The sequence below is a fragment of the Python bivittatus genome, unplaced genomic scaffold (assembly GCF_059951505.1).
Source record: "Python bivittatus isolate LINGU-HERP-01145 unplaced genomic scaffold, Pbiv_v1 ctg000180_np1212, whole genome shotgun sequence".
In the NCBI taxonomy this organism is placed as follows: domain Eukaryota; kingdom Metazoa; phylum Chordata; class Lepidosauria; order Squamata; family Pythonidae; genus Python; species Python bivittatus.
The window spans coordinates 4224931-4242478 of record NW_028277047.1 but is presented as its reverse complement, the minus strand read 5'-3'; the positions used below and the strand labels follow the sequence as shown (position 1 = coordinate 4242478).

At 51.6% G+C, this 17548-nt stretch overlaps 2 protein-coding genes across 2 annotated transcripts; one reads left to right on the top strand and one right to left on the bottom strand.

Moving 5' to 3' along the window:
- Positions 1 to 372: 372 nt before the first annotated feature.
- Positions 373 to 13943, top strand: ESRRA (estrogen related receptor alpha). Its single transcript, XM_088137347.1, has 7 exons — positions 373 to 589; positions 3219 to 3564; positions 5528 to 5644; positions 7272 to 7397; positions 8358 to 8525; positions 9820 to 10089; positions 12060 to 13943. Exons 2-7 carry the CDS (start codon positions 3231 to 3233, stop codon positions 12305 to 12307), a joined length of 1263 nt encoding a protein of 420 aa, XP_087993473.1. The 5' UTR covers positions 373 to 589; positions 3219 to 3230; the 3' UTR covers positions 12308 to 13943.
- A 529-nt stretch (positions 13944 to 14472) lies between these two features.
- Positions 14473 to 17349, bottom strand: TRMT112 (tRNA methyltransferase activator subunit 11-2). Its single transcript, XM_007434373.4, has 4 exons — positions 17192 to 17349; positions 16417 to 16518; positions 14877 to 14969; positions 14473 to 14701 (listed from the first exon to the last, which is right to left on the bottom strand). The coding sequence occupies exons 1-4, from the start codon at positions 17270 to 17272 to the stop codon at positions 14600 to 14602; spliced, it is 378 nt and encodes a 125-aa protein (XP_007434435.1). The 5' UTR covers positions 17273 to 17349; the 3' UTR covers positions 14473 to 14599.
- Positions 17350 to 17548: the final 199 nt, after the last annotated feature.

Here is a 17548-nt window from a genome sequence, read left to right as displayed (position 1 = left end):
GCGCTGCTAATGCGCGCGATGCCTCTGCAGGGATCTCTTTAGGCTTTTTCGGGGTTGCTCGCGGATCTCTTGCTGGTCGCCAACGGCGATTCGCACTTGGCAAAGGCGAACCCTGCCCTTGCGCGCACCCGACCGGTCCGGATGCAAAGTATCCGGGAGGGCCACTCTGTATCGCTCGCCAGCCGGCCCCGGAGCGCCGCGGCCGCCCCCCGCCCGGCCGAGGCGCCGCGCCGCGCAGCCGGGCTCCGCGCGCCCGCGCGCGTGGGGTTGGCGAAGCGGCGCGCAGCCCCGCCGGGCCGGGCCGGGCCGGGGGAGGGGTCGGCGTGTGCCGCGGCCCCGCCCCCTCGTGCATATTCATCTACAGGCCCCGCCCCCGCCAGCTGGAGGAAGCCGAGTAGGAAGTGGGCTGTGATGTCCTTTTGTGTCCTAGAGCGAGGTGGCGGCGCGCAGCTCCTCCAGCCGATGGCCCGGCCGGTCCCCGGCGCGCGGGGCCACTGAGCCACCCGCCCGGACGCGCGCCAGCGCCCGGACGCCCGAGCGGCCTCCGCCCGGCCGCGCCAGCCCCGAGCCCTTGGTCCGCTGCTCCAAGGTCAGTACGGTCCTGCAGCGGGGGGCGTCGGGGGCTGGCGGCTGCGAGCCTCCCGCCGGCCCGCCGCGGCTCCCGAGTGCGCTGGCGCGCGCAGGGCGGCGGGGGCGGTCCGGGAGGGGCGGGGGGGTCCCGAGGGCCGGGCGCGGGGCGCCCCCCGCGCGGGGCCGGGCGCGGAAGGCGGGGGCCGCCGCACCAGCCCCCCCCTCCCGGCGAGAGACGCATCCGCGGATCGCTTGCGGGGCGCCTGCGGCGGGATGTCAGCGCCGGCAAATTGCGGCCGAATGTGGGGCTTTGCCGGCAGGGAGGTGGAGAGGCTCCGGTGGGCGCCCTCTGGCGCAAGCGAGCGAGCATTCCTGGACATGCGTGCGGAGATGCGCTGCTACTTGCCCGGAGTTTGGGGGGCAGGGGGCAAGCTCGGGGAGGGGGGGATTTAGCGCACGGGAGATGCGGTGGCCTGGGAGATTCGGCCATATCCACCCGCACGATGCCCCCGGCTTGCAGTTTTGGGGCAGAAGCACACGGTGGGAGAGCATGTGTGTGTGAGACAGCCCCCCCTTTCTCAAGCGTGCATCGATCCGTCGGGGGCTTCCGGACGGATCGGGTAGGAGTGGCGGGTTGGCCCCCCGACTGGCATTTGCGTGCCGCTGACTCCTTTGCGCCAAGACACGTGTGAATGCTGCCTCCGCACGGAGGCTCCTTGTATGTCTACCTGCCCCCCCATCTGGGCCGCCAGGAGGCACTGTGGCCTGTTGGGGGGGGGCAGCCGGTCAGAGTCATTCCCGGAGAGGTCAAAGGTTGCCCAGCCCGTCTTTGCCGGAGAAACGGTCTTTGGAGGCGTCCGCAGGATGATCACATGCCCTCGGGGTGCAGGGAGATCATGCGCAGCCATGGAGGAATTACACTGGGGGGGGGGACACAGGCCCTGCAGCTTCCCTGAGTCACCGATTTGAGACTGCTGGGGGGGGGGGTTATGTAACGTCCCTTCCCTTGAACCCAAAACTTGGCAAACGGTTTTGGCCGGCTCAGGGTGGGAGAAAGTTGACCAGTGCTCCCCCCTGCCCCGTTCGCTCCTCTTGTGTAAATTCCACTTTTGCTCTCCCGTGAGTAAGGCTGGAGATTGGCCCATGTGAATGGGACAAAGGTAAAACTTGCCCCAAAAAAGGATCGCTCTGTGACGTCGGTTTAGCGTGTTGTGTGAACGGTAGAGTCCTGTAACCAACCCTCTGGGCTCCAGGGTTGGCGGTTCCCGGGCACCGTATTCCCAAAACCCTTCCCGCAGTTTTTACAAGGATATTAGGGAACGTGCTTGAAAATTCCTGGTTAGGGACGGGAAGGGACCCCCAATCTCTTCTTTGGAGACCGGCTTTCTGTGACACCCCCCCATTGGCAGACATTTCGGCCAACCCCCCCAGGAAGGAGGTGGGCTGTTGCGTCCAGAAAGGGGCAAAACCATGGTTCAGTGTGCAGCTGATTGTGGACTGTAGGGACCGTGGCGGGAGGCACCGCACCGAGCAGGGAGGAAAGATGGCAGCTTTGAAGGGTTAGGCCCGGCAGATGGAATTCCTAAATTTTGGGGAGGGGGCTGCATCTTTGGGGGGGGGAAAGAAGGAATGAGAGAAGGGGAGGAAGACAAGGTGACCGGTTCTACTTCCATTCCTGCCTCTCCCCCCCGCCATGCCTGATTGTATCTCCCTGGAGTGACCTTGAAGCCGTCCCATTCTCCTGGCTGGGTGCCGCGACCTGCAGATCGTGCCAACAACTGGGTGGGGGGCATGGAAGTCAGCTGAAGGGGGGGGCTCATTCCAGCTCACTCTCCCCCAAAGGGGACCCCGCCGCTTCCCTGCTCCCCCCTCAACCTGCAAAGACCGTTGTCTTGAAACCCGGAATATCACGGTCACGGCTGATTTCTCCAGGACGGCGTCTTGGTGGCTTAATTATCAGAAGGGGAGGGGGTTATAGGGTTGCTGTCCCAATAAACCCTAGTTTGGCAGGGGTTCGGCTCTCCGATGGTACCCCTGGAACTTAAGCCTTGGCTTGTGAACGAACCTTGAAACATGCCCCCCCCCGACTCGAGCGAGGCGTGCAGTTTCGTGAATTGAGGTATGACTGAATGCACTTTTTAAAAAGGAAGGAAAATACTTGTCTTGGGGCATGAAGGACACGGAAAATCAATTAGGCCATAGTTTGATTAGGGCTTCTCGGAGGTCCTGGAAGTGGAAGATTTTGGAATTTTTCGACTGGTTCTCACCCCAAATTTTAAAATGGGGGGCAGAAAAAGTTCCTTCCTCCACGGAGTCTGAGTGATCCGAGATTTCTCCATCTGTTCCTGCCATCCAGGACTTAGCTTTTGACTTAAAAACTTGGAGGGGGGGTTTGGTCACAAAACACAGCTTAAACCCAGTTACTAAACTGGGTTTTCTGGGTTCATACAAGACACGGAACTGCAGGAGAATCAAGTGGGCTTGTGTTTGCCCAAGACGCAAAAAAATGGACAAACCGAACTTAGTTGGTTGTGTGAATGCAACAACGAGGACTTTAACCTGGATAAACATGTCGTGTGAACACCCCTTTGGGGTTATTCCAGCTGTTCTGGTTGTGCCTGGCTTATCTTTCTGCCCCCTTCCTGCAGAGCTCTTCAGCCATGTCATCCCGGGAACGCCGGACGGAATTCTTCATTAAAACCGAGCCAGCTTCTCCAGATAGCCTCGTCCAACACAGCCCCAGTGGGTCGTCCGACACCAGCACGAGCGGGGCACCCGCTGAACTCGAGACTGCAAGCACCTTACCCACCGGGACGGGGGCATCCCGCCGACGCCATGATGACGACCCAGACGAGGCTCCTGGCAGGGGAAAGTATATGTTAAACACGATGCCCAAGCGACTGTGCTTGGTATGTGGTGACATCGCCTCGGGGTACCACTACGGCGTGGCCTCCTGCGAAGCGTGCAAAGCCTTTTTCAAGCGAACGATCCAAGGTCAGTTCTTCCTTTTGTGGCTGTTGTGGTTAAGATCCCACCTCCGCCATTCTTAGCCAGACAGAAGCTCACTTTTCTGCCCTGAAAGGCATAATCACAAGCTGTAAATAAGGCTCGCGTTTGATACCCAGCACTCACTTGAATTCTTTCCTAATGGCTACCTTAGCTTTTCTGCAATAAACTTATGTGTGTCAGAAACTCTCCGATCTTCATTTATCTGTCACCAGTTCAGCTTTCAGGGAGAAGCAGCCCTACAGTGCCAGTTTCATGCCACCATAGTAACATATTATTTCCAAATGAGGAGGTTTCATTTAGGCGAGTGGGATAAAGATCTGCTGGCATGTCAGAGGCCAAGAGAAAGCTAGTGTGGTGCAAGAGGTAAAGGGTTGAAGTGGGCTAAAATATTGATACTAGTGCTCTCTGGGTGACATTGGGCCAAGGGCTTGGTCCAGCCTGGCCTACCTCACAGGATTGTTGTTGCAAGCAGAAAATATAAGCAGCCTTGAGAAAGAAAGATAGGATATTGTTAGCCCCACCAGGTAGACCAGCCCAGGAAATCAACGCCACAGGAAAGCTAAAACTAATTTTGTTGAAATGGGTGCAAATCTGATTGTGCTGGACCTCCTCCCCCTTTTTATACGCCAGTGAATTAGGGAAGTGTCTGTCTCTTCCGAATATTATCTGTCTGGGGTGGACTTAAGGTATGTTTCACCCCTGTCACTTTGGTAAATGGCGTATCTCCATCAAGGCCAACTTCCCTAGTCTGTAGAGCAGTGTTTCTCAACCTTGGCGACTTTAAGACGGGTGGACTTCAACTCCCAGAATTCCCCAGCCGGCTGGGGAATTCTGGGAGTTGAAGTCCACCCGTCTTAAAGCCGCCAAGGATGAGAAACACTGCTCTACAGATCTAAATGTAAGAAATAAATCAGAAACAAACAATAAAGAGAATGTCTCCTCTAGGAGGTCCCTTGAATTTTCACCTTAATTTTTTTTTTAAAAAATCTCTTAAAATCCCCTTGACTCGTGGAAATCGGAGAGGCAAATAAACAGAAACCTATCGTTCAAGCACGTTCTCTCAGAGCTGAAACCTGAAATAGCTTTACGTACGGACACCCCGGCTTTAAATCCGTGCTCTTCTCGAACGTTACGCATGCCTGCCGGTGACAAATCGCTCTGTGCATCTTCCCAAACCCCTCGCGGCGAAATGTGGTTGCTTCACGAAGCAGGAGGGGAATTCCAGGAATGAAACATGCCTTATCCTACTTCCTTAAGAACCCGTCCGCCTCGAGGAAACCAGTTTTCGCGGTCTGTTCTGTAGGGCTAGAGAGGGAGACAAAATAGGACTTATTAGAGCTACCTGTATTTGACTGTAAACCTCGTTTGCCCCGGCGTTCTGTTTCCAGCGTGGGAGTTTGCCTACAAGCAAACTCTAACTGCTTCATCCAGTTCTTCATCCACTCAATAATTAAATATATGCTGCTTCTGAGCCTAGAGGACAGATTTGGGCCCGTAAAGTCTTTGCTGCTTCATCCTCTTTGACCCTCCGAGCTGGAAACAGACAGGGCTGTTCCTTCCCATTTGGGGTTGGGAAAGGCATGACCGGGGTCATCTAAAATAAGAAATCGGAGTTATAACAGGGAAAAAGTCCCAAACTCTCTCTGAAAACCGCATCCGACCCCACAGGCAGGAGGTTGGCGCTTTCCCGGGGTGCAGACTTCCATTCCCAGAATTCCCCAGCCAGCAGGAGCTGCTGCTGAGAATTCTGGGAGCTTCGATTTTTGCTAGTGCGAAATCAAGGGCTGCGCCGAGGCTTTGGAGAACAGCTCTCCCAGTCCCCCGCTGCTGGCTCTGCCGGCTGGGGCTGATGGGCGTTGGAGTCCTGGCGGCAGCTGGGAACAGCAGCTCTCGGGTGGTGGTTTGCGCTCGAGTGGGTTAACGTGCCTGCATTCACTCTGTCCTGCAGGAAGCATTGAGTACAGCTGCCCGGCCACCAACGAATGTGAAATAACCAAGCGTCGCCGGAAAGCGTGCCAGGCGTGCCGTTTCACCAAGTGCCTGCGTGTGGGAATGCTGAAAGAAGGTAGTGCTTTGGGGAAAGGGGCTGTTCAGTCTCAGCGGAGCGACTGGGTGCGGAACGGAAAAGTCCATTGCCGAACTTCAGCTCCCAGCGTTCCTAGGAATTGCGGCCAATAGTGGAGGATGCTGGGAGTCGTAGTTCAGTAACACCTGGAAGACCACCGGTTGCCCGGATCAGTTCTGGGAGGCAGATATGAAAAAGATGGATAGATTTTTAATCCACTTTGCCTAAGTGGATTAACCTGCTTTAGACCAAGATATAATCTTTGGCCCGTTAAAGCTGTTCTTTGCTTAACCGTGATGCGGAATGAGCTTTAGATTCCCTGGGTTCCCGCCTGAGACCAAACCAGAACCATGCTAGCCATCTTACGGCTTAAAGCCGGGCGTGGATCACGGCACAGTCTTCTAAGGAAGCCAAATGGTGGCTTGTTCGACCAATTCCTTGTTGGGGTTTTCCATTTTTCCAACCAAGATGTCGAAGAGATAGAACGTAAAACCAGAGGAGTAAGCCAAGATTCAGGTTTTAAAGGTAGGGACAAGCCGTGTTTGAAACAAGCTAGGTTTTGTAAGCCAACCACGTATCACGGTTCAGACTGTGATTGATTGTTCTTTTAAAAACAGTTCCCTGCTTAAAATGAACGTGCATATTGTTGGAAGCTGAACATTAAATTAACCACTTAAGTGTTATGTTTGAGCTGGGGCGTATAATGGGTTTAAATTTACACAAGGGTCACTTTTGACTGAGGATTAAAAGAAAAATTTTGACAGTAAAAGCACTTTAGCACGAGAACCAAGTACCGATTGGTAAGGAAGTTGAATTAATTCTGTGTTGGAAACCCAAGTCTGCTTTGTTAGAAACGCTGCAGATTTTTTCCCCCAACTTTAAGCAAAAACTTGGGAGACAAAACCTTTTAATATTAATTATACTGATATTTGCAACTTTTCCCCATTTGGCACCTGCAGGATCTTTTTGCCGTCAGCTTCTATCATTCCAGCCAGCATGGCTATTAGATAATGGGAATTATTTTAATCCGGAGGTACTCAGGTGGGAAGGGATATACAAGACGATTCGAAGAGCCATAGATGTGGATGCAGTAAGATTAAAAGGTGGCTTCTTTAATCATGGTTTACTACTGTAGCTGAGTTAATATAAGCTAGTCTGTTGCTTTCTTAAGATGCAGGTCCTCCTCCTCCTCTTCCAACAGTGGATTTCATAGGTCCATCTTTCCATCAGCCTTCCCAGCCATGGCTTTCCAGGCAGCTGCTGAAGCCCCACTTCCATCCTCCCCACCCGGCACGGGTGGGGACGATGGGAGTTGTAATTCAACCACCCCAGTTCGTCTCATTTTGGTGAACAAGGGGGAAAACGTTGGCGAGTGGGTTTTCACAGGCTGCAGAGTTTTCACGCACGGCCTCTGCTTTTGCTTCAGGGGGATGCTGAATTCTGAAGACAGTGCCTCTGAGCATAAGGGGAGTTATTTTTGCCTCCGTGCCATCCTTAAATCCCAGTTGGGGGCGGGGGGAGGCTACGTTTGGACTGTTTGAGAAAATCATTAGCGATGGATGAAGCTACACATTTCCCTCCCAGTGATCTACTTGCTTTCTTTCTTCCCCCCCCTGCCAATTTTCAGGGGTACGCCTCGATCGGGTACGTGGAGGTCGACAGAAATACAAGCGCCGGCCAGAGGTGGAGGGTGCCCCCTACCCCAGCACTTTTGTGACCCCGCAGATCGCCACAGCTACCGCCAAGAAGTCAGGTGAGTTCCTTGGGCCGCTGGATCTCACCCATAATTTGGGGTGGGGGGTCCAGAGGCGTCTGTTTTGGCCAGACTCCTTCCAAATTCCAGTTCTTGAGATGATCGGACGCTGCAAGAAGACGCCCCTTTGCTCCCTCCTGACATGACATTGCTGGCCAGACTCTGAAGTTGGCCCTTCCCTTGGCCAGCTTCAGACAGCCAAGCCATCGTTCTCTTAACCAGGATGGGCTGGCACCCACGCTAAGCCACCCCAGGATCTGGGTGATCCTGGCCAATATGTTCTTGCCTTGGAAAGGCTGGGATGGTACCTAAATGAAGCCTGGAGGAGAATAGAAAAATGAGAGAAAGGTTGTCAGGGGGAAACGATTCCTTAAATGATTCCCATTGGCGTGGCAACTTGGCTGGCATGACCCCAGAAAAGGGGGAAATTTGCCAAGGGTAGGATTGAAAGGGTTCCTAGAGAAGGGGGCTGCATCGCTGGCTCCCCCCTCCCCGTATAAATCCATCTTTACGATGCAAGGGAATACAGAAATGCAAGCTCGCAACGGAGAGAGCAAAGTCCAAGGATTTCTGGAGATGCTGGTGTCCTACAAGGAGGTGTCACTTGTGGCCTTTTCAACCTGGGGTGAGGAACACCGGTTGTGTTTTTGGCACCCCCCTTTCATCTTAAGTCACACAAACCCAGGTTGGTTGTAGCCTACCATTTTTCTCAGGGTAGAGAGGGGGTCAACTTGTGACAAAGATGGAGGGCTGAATGAAGCAAGCCATGATTCCCAGGGATAGCCTGGAAGGAGAACATTCAAGCTAGAAGAGACTTGCCCCTTGCCCTGGCCTGTTGGTCATCTAGTTGCCGACCCTGGCAATAAGGAACGCGCGCGGGTGGCGTTGTGTGGAGAGGAAGGAAGATGGAGCGATTGTCTGGGGCTAAGGGTCCCTTCCTTTCTCTTCTTTCCAATCCAGCGCCGATGAACACGATGGTGTCGCACTTGCTGGTAGCCGAGCCGGAGAAACTCTACGCCATGCCTGACCCAGCGCTTCCCGAAGGGCCTGCCAAAGCTGCTAGCACGTTGTGTGATCTGGCAGACCGGGAAATCGTAGTCATCATTGGTTGGGCCAAAAATATACCAGGTAAGGCATGGAATTTGCCCCCTGCCCTCGGCTTTCTGCCCACTGCTGTCTTTTCTGGGGTCCTCTGTTTTCCTAGACCAGCCGTCCCACTGACTTGGGACTTCAACTCCCAGAATCCCCCACCAACGTGGGCCTTTTAGGTCTGTTTTCCTAGACCAGCCATCGCTCTGACTTGGGACTTCAACTCCCAGAATCCCCCACCAACGTGGGCCTTTTAGGTCTGTTTTCCTAGACCAGCCATCGCTCTGACTTGGGACTTCAACTCCCAGAATCCCCCACCAACGTGGGCCTTTTAGGTCTGTTTTCCTAGACCAGCCATCGCTCTGACTTGGGACTTCAACTCCCAGAATCCCCCACCAACGTGAGCCTTTTAGGTCTGTTTTCCTAGACCAGCCATCGCTCTGACTTGGGACTTCAACTCCCAGAATCCCCCACCAACGTGGGCCTTTTAGGTCTGTTTTCCTAGACCAGCCATCCCACTGACTTGGGACTTCAACTCCCAGAATCTCCCACCAGCGTGGCCCTGTTAGGTCTGTTTTCCTAGACCAACCATCCCGCTGACTTGGGACTTCAACTCCCAGAATCCCCCACCAACGTGGCCCTGTTAATGGAGGATTCTGGGAGTTGAAATCCCAACCCAACTGGAAGGGCAACCCATGGGGGAAAGCTAGTCAAAAATTAGTTATTTTAGCCCCTGAGGATGCTTTTAGTTTGTCTGTATCATCCTAGCAAGTTTTTTTTCCTTGGGTTAATTTAAAATACACACACACACACACACAATTTTACACAACGCTGGAGATTTTGTTTCAGGTGCACTGCAGAAGTAAAATTAAAGAGCGTAACATAACTTCCCCAGTTTTAGGTATGTTCCCTCTGTGCTCGTTTTATTTATTTATCGCCTCTGGCCCTGCTGTTCTTCTAAGCAGCGCAGAACAGCATACCCAGATCTCCCCCACCCATCTGACCTTTACAAAAAAGCCATTAAAGTAGTGAGAAGTTGTGCAAACCCCAGGAAACTTTGGTCGGGTTTCATCATATTTCCTAATGATTCAGTTTCATCGGCTCTTGCAGATCTTGCCCTCTCAAAGAGCATTCCGTAAGAAGCTTTGTCTTTCTGGCACACGCAACCCTGTTTTAATCACGTGCAACTTAAAATAAGAAAAGAAAAACCAAGATGTTACTTAGAACTACCCTTGGGTGGTGGCTTATAGGCGATTTGCCCTCGCCTTAGGCGATCGGGCAAATGTCTTCCTCTGAATTCATGCCCCTTCCTGGTTTGCTTCCTCTGGTTTAGGATTCCCAGCGTTATCCTTGGCAGACCAGATGTCTGTCCTGCAGAGCGTCTGGCTGGAAGTTTTGCTCCTTGGAGTAGCCTGGCGCTCGCTGCCTTGCGAAGACGAGATTGTCTTTGCAGAAGACTTTGCGCTCGACGAAGAGGCCGCCCGGACGGCAGGGCTGCTGGAGCTGAGCAGCGTGGTCCTGCAGCTGGTGCGCAAGTACCGTGCCCTGCGCTTGGAGCGCGAGGAATATGTGCTGCTCAAGGCATTGGCCCTTGCCAACTCAGGTGAGCTCTGAGGAGCTGCAGGGGTGTCAGGAAGGGAGGAGGCCATGTCCCAAAGTTACACCAAACTTACAGAATTGAGGACCCGCAGATGGAAGCAGCGCTTAATGTGTCAGTCTCTGCAATTAGAGAACCTAATTCCTCATTTTTATAAGCTCCAGATTACGTAGCCCAGGGTTTCTCAACGGTGGGATCTTCCAGGGGGTGTGGACTTCAACTCCCAGAGTTCTCATCCATGGCCGTGCTGGCTGTGGATTTCTGGGATTTGAAGTCTGCACGCCTGAAAATGGCCCCCGTTGGGCATCATTGATGTAGCCTATTCCAGTTCAGTTTATACTGGAGAAACAGAGAGATCCAAGCAAAGCGCGTCCCAAAGATTTTCCAAAGGGCTACTGAGCTGCTGAATTGAACATGGCTTCAGGTACTGACGGCGAGCGGAGGTTTATAAAAATCAACCAGGAAAGCTATAATATACAAAGGAAAATAAACGGAAAAACAGTGTTTGGAAAAGTAGATCACAGTTAGTCTGGTTGGAGAGACAGCCTGAAACATTTGAAATCTTCTGTCTTCATTCATCCCTATCCCACTTTTGAGGCTCCTGGGAGAAGTTAACCCTCTGGCTTCAGATCAGAAAATTGTGCCTTTTTAAAATGTTTCCTTGACATCTATTTATAGCCTTTTTGCTGTCCTGTGGGATGATTCTTTCTTGCCAGAACAATCCACTGTCGGAGGTTGATGAAATACAAAGCAGGAATGCTTTTGCACGGCGAATCATGTCCAGTGTTTCCCAACCTCAGCAACTTGAAGATGTGCGGGCATCAGCTCCCAGAATTCCCCAACCAGCGTGTGCAGACTTCAACTCCCAGAACTGGAATTGCTGGGGAGCATGCTGGCTAGGGAGTTTTGGGAGTTGAAGTCCACATGCTGGCTGGGGAATTCTGGGAGTTGAAGTCCACACGTCTTCAAGTTGCTGAGGTTGAGAAATACTGATTGAACTTCTTGATCTGTCCCCAATGTTTGCTTTTAGTCTTAAGGTCTGCATAAACCTTGTCGGCTTCCATGCCTGGTTTTACCTGACTCTTTGGAGCATTTGGGTTGGTCCCAACAAGACAGTGACTTTTCCATTTTGGTTGATTTCCTTCTTCCTCTTAAGAAGTCAGCGTGGCTCCTTGCAATTTTTCCATACATGCTTTGACTCGCTTGCGAAAGCAGGCTTTGGCTATTTCTTCAGCAATCTGGCTCTGCGCCATGCTCCTTTGCCAACACTTTTCTCCCGGGTTGAATTTCTGCCTGAAATTCAGAGCAGCAGAATTCCCCGCCACCCTGCACCAAGATGTTATTTTCTGAACTCGCATAGCATTCTTTTTGATGGTGTATCTTTTCAACATAATTTTAGGCTTCTTTAAAATGCTCCTCTGAATTCAAGGGGGGAGGGCATTGAGCTCCTCAGCTGGACATGGCTCCCCCATCTTCTTTATGGCCCATGGCGTTCTTTCTAGTCACATTGCCACATTTCAGGAGTGCGATGACTAAAAATTGGCAGTGGAATTTCCATCCACATTTTGCTGGGAAGTAAATTCAGTGGGAATAGTGAAAGCCTTTTAAAAATGGGAGGGGGGGGGAGAAGAAGACCTCTCCCTGTTGCCATCTTCTAAAATAGTGAGAAAAAATGGAGATCTCAGCTAAGCCTGTGTGTGATCTCCAGATCGTTAGTCCACGGCAATCCAACTGGGCTTTAGTTTCATGGCATATTTTTGGAAGAGCTTCTTTTAGATCCGTGTTTTTCCAAGTCGGCCACTTTCAGCTGGGTGGACTTCAACTCCCAGAATTCCCCAGCCGGCTGGGGAATTCTGGGAGTTGAAGTCCACCCAGCTGAAAGTGGCTGACTTGGAAAAACACCATTTTAGATTGTCCTCTCCAGATCCAAATTGGCCTCCGGGTCTTCATCCTGTTGCTTTCCGTTCCGCTTCCAGACTCTGTGCACATCGAGGACATGGCGGCTGTGCAACGCCTCCGGGACGTGCTTCACGAAGCGTTGCTGGAGTATGAGGCGTCACGACGCCCCGAGGAGCCTCGCCGGGCCGGTCGCCTTTTGCTCACCCTTCCTCTCTTGCGCCAAACCGCCACCCGGGTCCTGCACCACTTCTACAGCCTGAAACTGGAGGGCAAAATCCCCATGCATAAGTTGTTCCTGGAGATGTTGGAAGCCATGATGGACTGAAGGAAAGAGGCTAGGAATTGGGGGCAGGATTCAGGAGGGGGGAGCTGAGGCATCCAGGACGGGGATGAGAAGCCCGAGACGGGGACGAGAAGCAGCGGGGGCCTGGATGCGGCTGTCCCCACCCTCTGAATCCCGCCACGGCTGTCACGCGATAACCTGCATTTTCACCGTATGCAAACCTTGTGGTCGCCCCATGGCTTCGTGCAGTGGAGAACACGGTGGAAAAGAAGATGGGATTGGTGCATGGGGCCGCTCGGGCGGAGAGAGGGAGGAACGTTTTTGGAAGCCATACTTTAATTTTAATTTATTGATAGGGAAACGGGGGTGGGGGGGAGAGATTAGATGCTGTAGCGCTAGCAATCACATTGGCTTCGTGTTGTGTGAAAGGGATGGAGGGAAGGAGGGCTCTTGATCTTGGCTGGGGAGGGAATCAGAGCTGTCCCATCCCGGAAACGACCAGCACAGGGTTGGGATGGAGAATCCAAGCCGAACTTCCCTTGGTTTGTTTTTGGGACAGTTTCTTTCCTGCTGCCTAACTTTTCTTCCTAATGCCTCCTTGTTCACCCTTGGGCTGGGTCAGTGTTTCTCAACCTTGGCAGCTTTAAGATGAGTGGACTTCACTTCCCAGAATTCCCCAGCCAGCCATTAGGAAGAACTCTGGGAATTGAAGTCCACTCATCTTAAAGCTGCCAAAGTTGAGAAACACTGGGCTGGGTCCTGATCCAATGCACCTTAATACATTATCAGAAGTCATTCAATGGCTCCAGGAATTTGGGATGCAGAGAATGGGGGAAAGGGGACAGGACCCCGACTCGTTTTGCCTTTTCAATGCCATGCTGTCTTCACGCAATCTCAGGGGAGGGACGGTCCTCTGCGTTTCTCTCCCCCCCCCCAAGATCTGCCTCCTTCCCTCCTTCCCAGAATGTTGCATTATCACTTTTAAGCAATAACTTAAAAAAAAAAATGGGGTGGGGAGAGTTGGGGTCCCCAAGGGGGCTGCCTCTTTTGCATGTAACCTGCCTTAAAACCCGGGGAAGAGGTGGGCTGCAGTGAGGGAACAAGCCCCCCTACCCCCGAGATGAAAAAAGGCAGGGCCTTTCATTCTCCATCCTCCACTTAATTCCCACGTAGCAATAGTTAAAAAAAAGGCAATTTTGCTTTTCTTTTCAGGTGTAATGCCCTGTCTCCCCCTCGCCATAGCAGACCGAGCAGGTGATCTCTCCTCTTCCCCACCTCAAGCCAAACCCAACTTCTGCCCAAAGCAATAAACACCTTTTCCTCTCAATTCTCTTCCTTCCCGCAAAATTTAGGAAGGGAGGCCACGTGGCCTGAACAGGAGAGCCGTGTACATAGCAATATATTTTACTGTATATTTGTTGCAGGAAAAAAAAAATGTTACCCCATCTCTGGCTCACTTGTCCCTTCCCCAAAGGGGCAGGGTGACCTTCTCCCTTGCCGGGGGGGGGCAGGCAGGGAATAAAGGAAGGTGGGAAAACGACGCTGGATTTTTTTTTTAAATTAAATTATGTGTGTGTACATATTATAAATACCTCTGATTTGTGTATAGGCGGTTATACATTCATAGAGAGCTCTATTACTGAAAAAATTAAAACGAGGCCGATGCAGCCTAAGGCAACGTTTAGCGTCCGTCTCTGTTGTACGGCAGCGTCTTCTTTCGGGCCTATGGATTGGAAGCGTCTGCCAGCCCGGGAAGCAGGAGACCCAACCCAATTATTTTATTATTTATGTATTAGCTCCATTTCCGTGGCCGTCCATCTTGAGGTCACGATTTCCGAGCAGCAACGAAAACCGCATAAAAGTAACGAAACGATCTATCTTAGAAGTATCCAAGAGGAAGTCCTACAGAATTCCAAGCCAAGCTTGGATTCCTTAATTCAAGAGCATCTCTATCCCACTTTTTCAAATAATTTTAAGGGTCCTACTAAAATGAAATGAGAGGGGAGCTCTACACTCCGCTAAGCCTTTTTTGGAAAGCAGACCTAGTTGGGGCTTTGGAATGGTATGTACTTGCTCAGAATAAGAACAAAGGTTTGCTTTAAGATATAGGAGAGTAACAAAGGAGTGCCAGGTGGCAGCATTTTGCAACAGTACCCACAAATGGCTGTTCAGTTTCCTAACAGATCTACTCTACGCCAATCCTAGGACTCTGTCAACAGCATCATTCGTATTTATTTACACACACAAAACAATAATGCAAAGGCAGTTGCAGGGAAGATATTTCTCCTCCTCCACCTCTCACTTCTTCGGGCGCTTTTTCAAGAGCAGAACAGCTCATGTTTCGTCTTCACTCAGCAGCATGTTGGGTATACCCTTAGTGATGGGAAATTCCCGCCCTGTATCCGGACATTTCAATACACCTTCTATCACCTCCACCTATCAAAGAAGAAAGGGAATCAGCCGGGAAAGAGAGAGAGCCGCGTTTAGGGTTGGAAAGGAGGAGGAGGAGGAGGACGGGGAAGAACACTAAGCTGCTTTTTCGGAAAAGCATTTTCCTGACTTCGCTGGGCGCGTTCCATGAATTAAGGGAGAAAGAAGGAGAGCTTCAAACCTCCATCAAGACGTGATGCACTTTCCGAAGAAAATCTTCATTTTTCTCGTAGTCGGGGATGGGCTCTGAGGGAAGATCTGACCGGTGACCCAACTGCAAAAGGAAGATCAGGTGTCATTTTCACAAGTGAGTCAGGGGCAGATATATCCCTCATCTACCATAATGCTGTAGGTGTCTCCTACAAATAAGTTTCAAAGTGACTTCTCTAGAGGTGGCCCAAGACAAGATCCCAAACTCAGCCCCTCCCCACATCCTGTCGACAATTCTGTCCTTGCTTTTATTTTCTCTTTCAGCTTCCTCTGAACATTCTTGGCTACCTGCCCAGTTTGTCTTCATCAGTCACATTACGGTCATTTCAAGACTTGGCTTCCTTCTCCTTCCCATCAGTTTTAGGTCTCTGCTAAGAGCGATCTGTCCTCACAGCAGCCAAACTGGGGGGAGGAAGAAGAACAGACAAGGAGAATGAAGATAACCCCCATCTGCATTTGGCTTTGCTGTTGATGATCTCCCACCAATTTTTCTGGGGGAAAATACTGCCCTCAACCCAAAGCAGTACTGGTTCCCTGTAACTAATATCTAATGCCTGCTCTAGTCACCTTTTGTGACATACATTTTGTTAAAAGGCATCAGCTTGCATGAGCTGCAGCTTCACCCATCTGACGACGTGAGTGTAGTTTACAAAAGCTGATGCCTTTTAATAAAATGTGTTGGTCAGTAAAGGTGCTCCCAGACTCCTCCCGAGTTTTGGCTACCGGAGTAACATGGCTCTCCTCCTATAATGTCTGTTCTAGTATGTTCCTTATGTGTTAGACTGATATCCTGCCTTTCCTCCCTGAGTTCAGGGTAGTATACACAGTACTCCTTCCTCCTATTTTTCTCTGCAACAACCCTGAGATGTAGGTTGGGCTGAAAGACGGTGACTGGCACACAGTCTCCCTGTGAGCTTCCATGGCTGAGGTGGACTGAAAGCCAGATCTTCCTGGTCCTCCTCCAGCCTAAGCCTATAGGATTTGGGCAGCAGAGGAAGTTTACACCTTAAGCACTTCATTCTTGTACAGGTAGGTCGCGATTTGTGTGAGTTCGAGTGGTATGGAATTCTATTTAGTGCAATTTTTGTAAACTGATACCAATTTTTAAAATATGTTTAAAAAATTTAATTGCCTATTTCCATCCAGCTGGAACCCATTACCCTATTTTCCATAGAAATATCCCATTGAATAGTGCAAATTCGAATCATGCGACTGTTCTGTGGGATTCATTAACCACATTAATCGAGACCTACCTGTTTTCAAGTACAGGTTTGTTGACACATTCCTAAATCAGTCTTTTTGACTGCAGCAGGACAGAAATGCAATAAATAAATTTTACCACCACAGTTCTCTGGGCAACTTGCAAGAAAGGAAATATAAGTACAGGCACACGTTCAAAAATGCAAGGCATGATTAATAACAACCAGCTGATTAGAAGAAGGAAGAGGTCGATCACTGGTTCTCTGTCCTGCCTTTCTCCCTCTGCATCCCGGCACCAGCCGAGGACTTACACTTTCTGCGGCCTCCACCAGAGCTGCCCATTCAATTTTGGGCACCATCCGAGCGGTGAACTCTGGGTTGAAATCGATGTTGTTCACCTTCACCTCTGTAGCCTGTGGGCAGAAAAGAAAGAAAGGTCACACATTTCTTCCCCTGTTCCCCCAGGAAACGCTTAACCCGAATTACGACGACTATGGGGCACCCCTCAGGCCCAGTCAAGCAGGCTGCCATCATCATCATTATTATTATTATTATTATTATTATTATTATTATTATTATTATTATTTTGACTATCTCTGCCCATCTCCCCCTAATGAGGGACTCTGGGTGGCTCACATAATACAGCTTAACAATTACAAATTACAAGCCTATTCTAATTATAATTAGTGCAGCCCTACTCTTCCCATTCCTCCCAGGCAAAATGATCAACAGCCAGGCTGAGGATGATGGGACATGTGCAGCTCATTCACGAGAGGCTCCAACGGGGGGGAGGGATGTTGCAGAGCAGCCCAGTTTTGTCTCCCTCTGCTGCCATCTCGTGCCCATCCGGATTTTTAAGTCTAATCTACCTAAAGGATGGGGCGGCTGGGGATGATGGGAGTTGTAATGCAGCACAGCTGGAGGATGCAGAGCTGGGGGAGCTTAGCTGGGGGGTGGGAGTTGGAGTCCAGCCCCTAACAGGGGTAGGACTGGGGAGGCCGGCCTGAAGCGATGGGCTATGTAGTCCAGCCTAACTGGAGGCATGGGTTGGGGAAACCGCCTGGGCAGGCTTACCATCCTCCTTACCTTGATGAGAAGGGGAAACCCTCCTCCGGGTCGCACGCCCCGCACGTGGGACGTGAGCATGTTGTGGGTCAGGAGTTTCATGTTTTCGGCCCACGATCGCGCAGGACGCAGACTGTGAGCACCCGGATATCCATTCCGGCCATCTTCCGGTTGAGGGGGAAAAAACCCGCCGGCTTCTTCCTCCCACTTCCGGCGACCTTGTGCAACGGCCACTTCGGCCCCGCGGGAAACGCGCCCCGCACGCGAGACCGTTCCGGGCGCTTTGGGGTCCGCGGCCACGTGCAGGCGGTGGGGAGGGCGTGGGCGCGAGGCGCGTTGGCACAGCCCGGCGGGTTTTGCCAAGGGCGGGAGGATTGG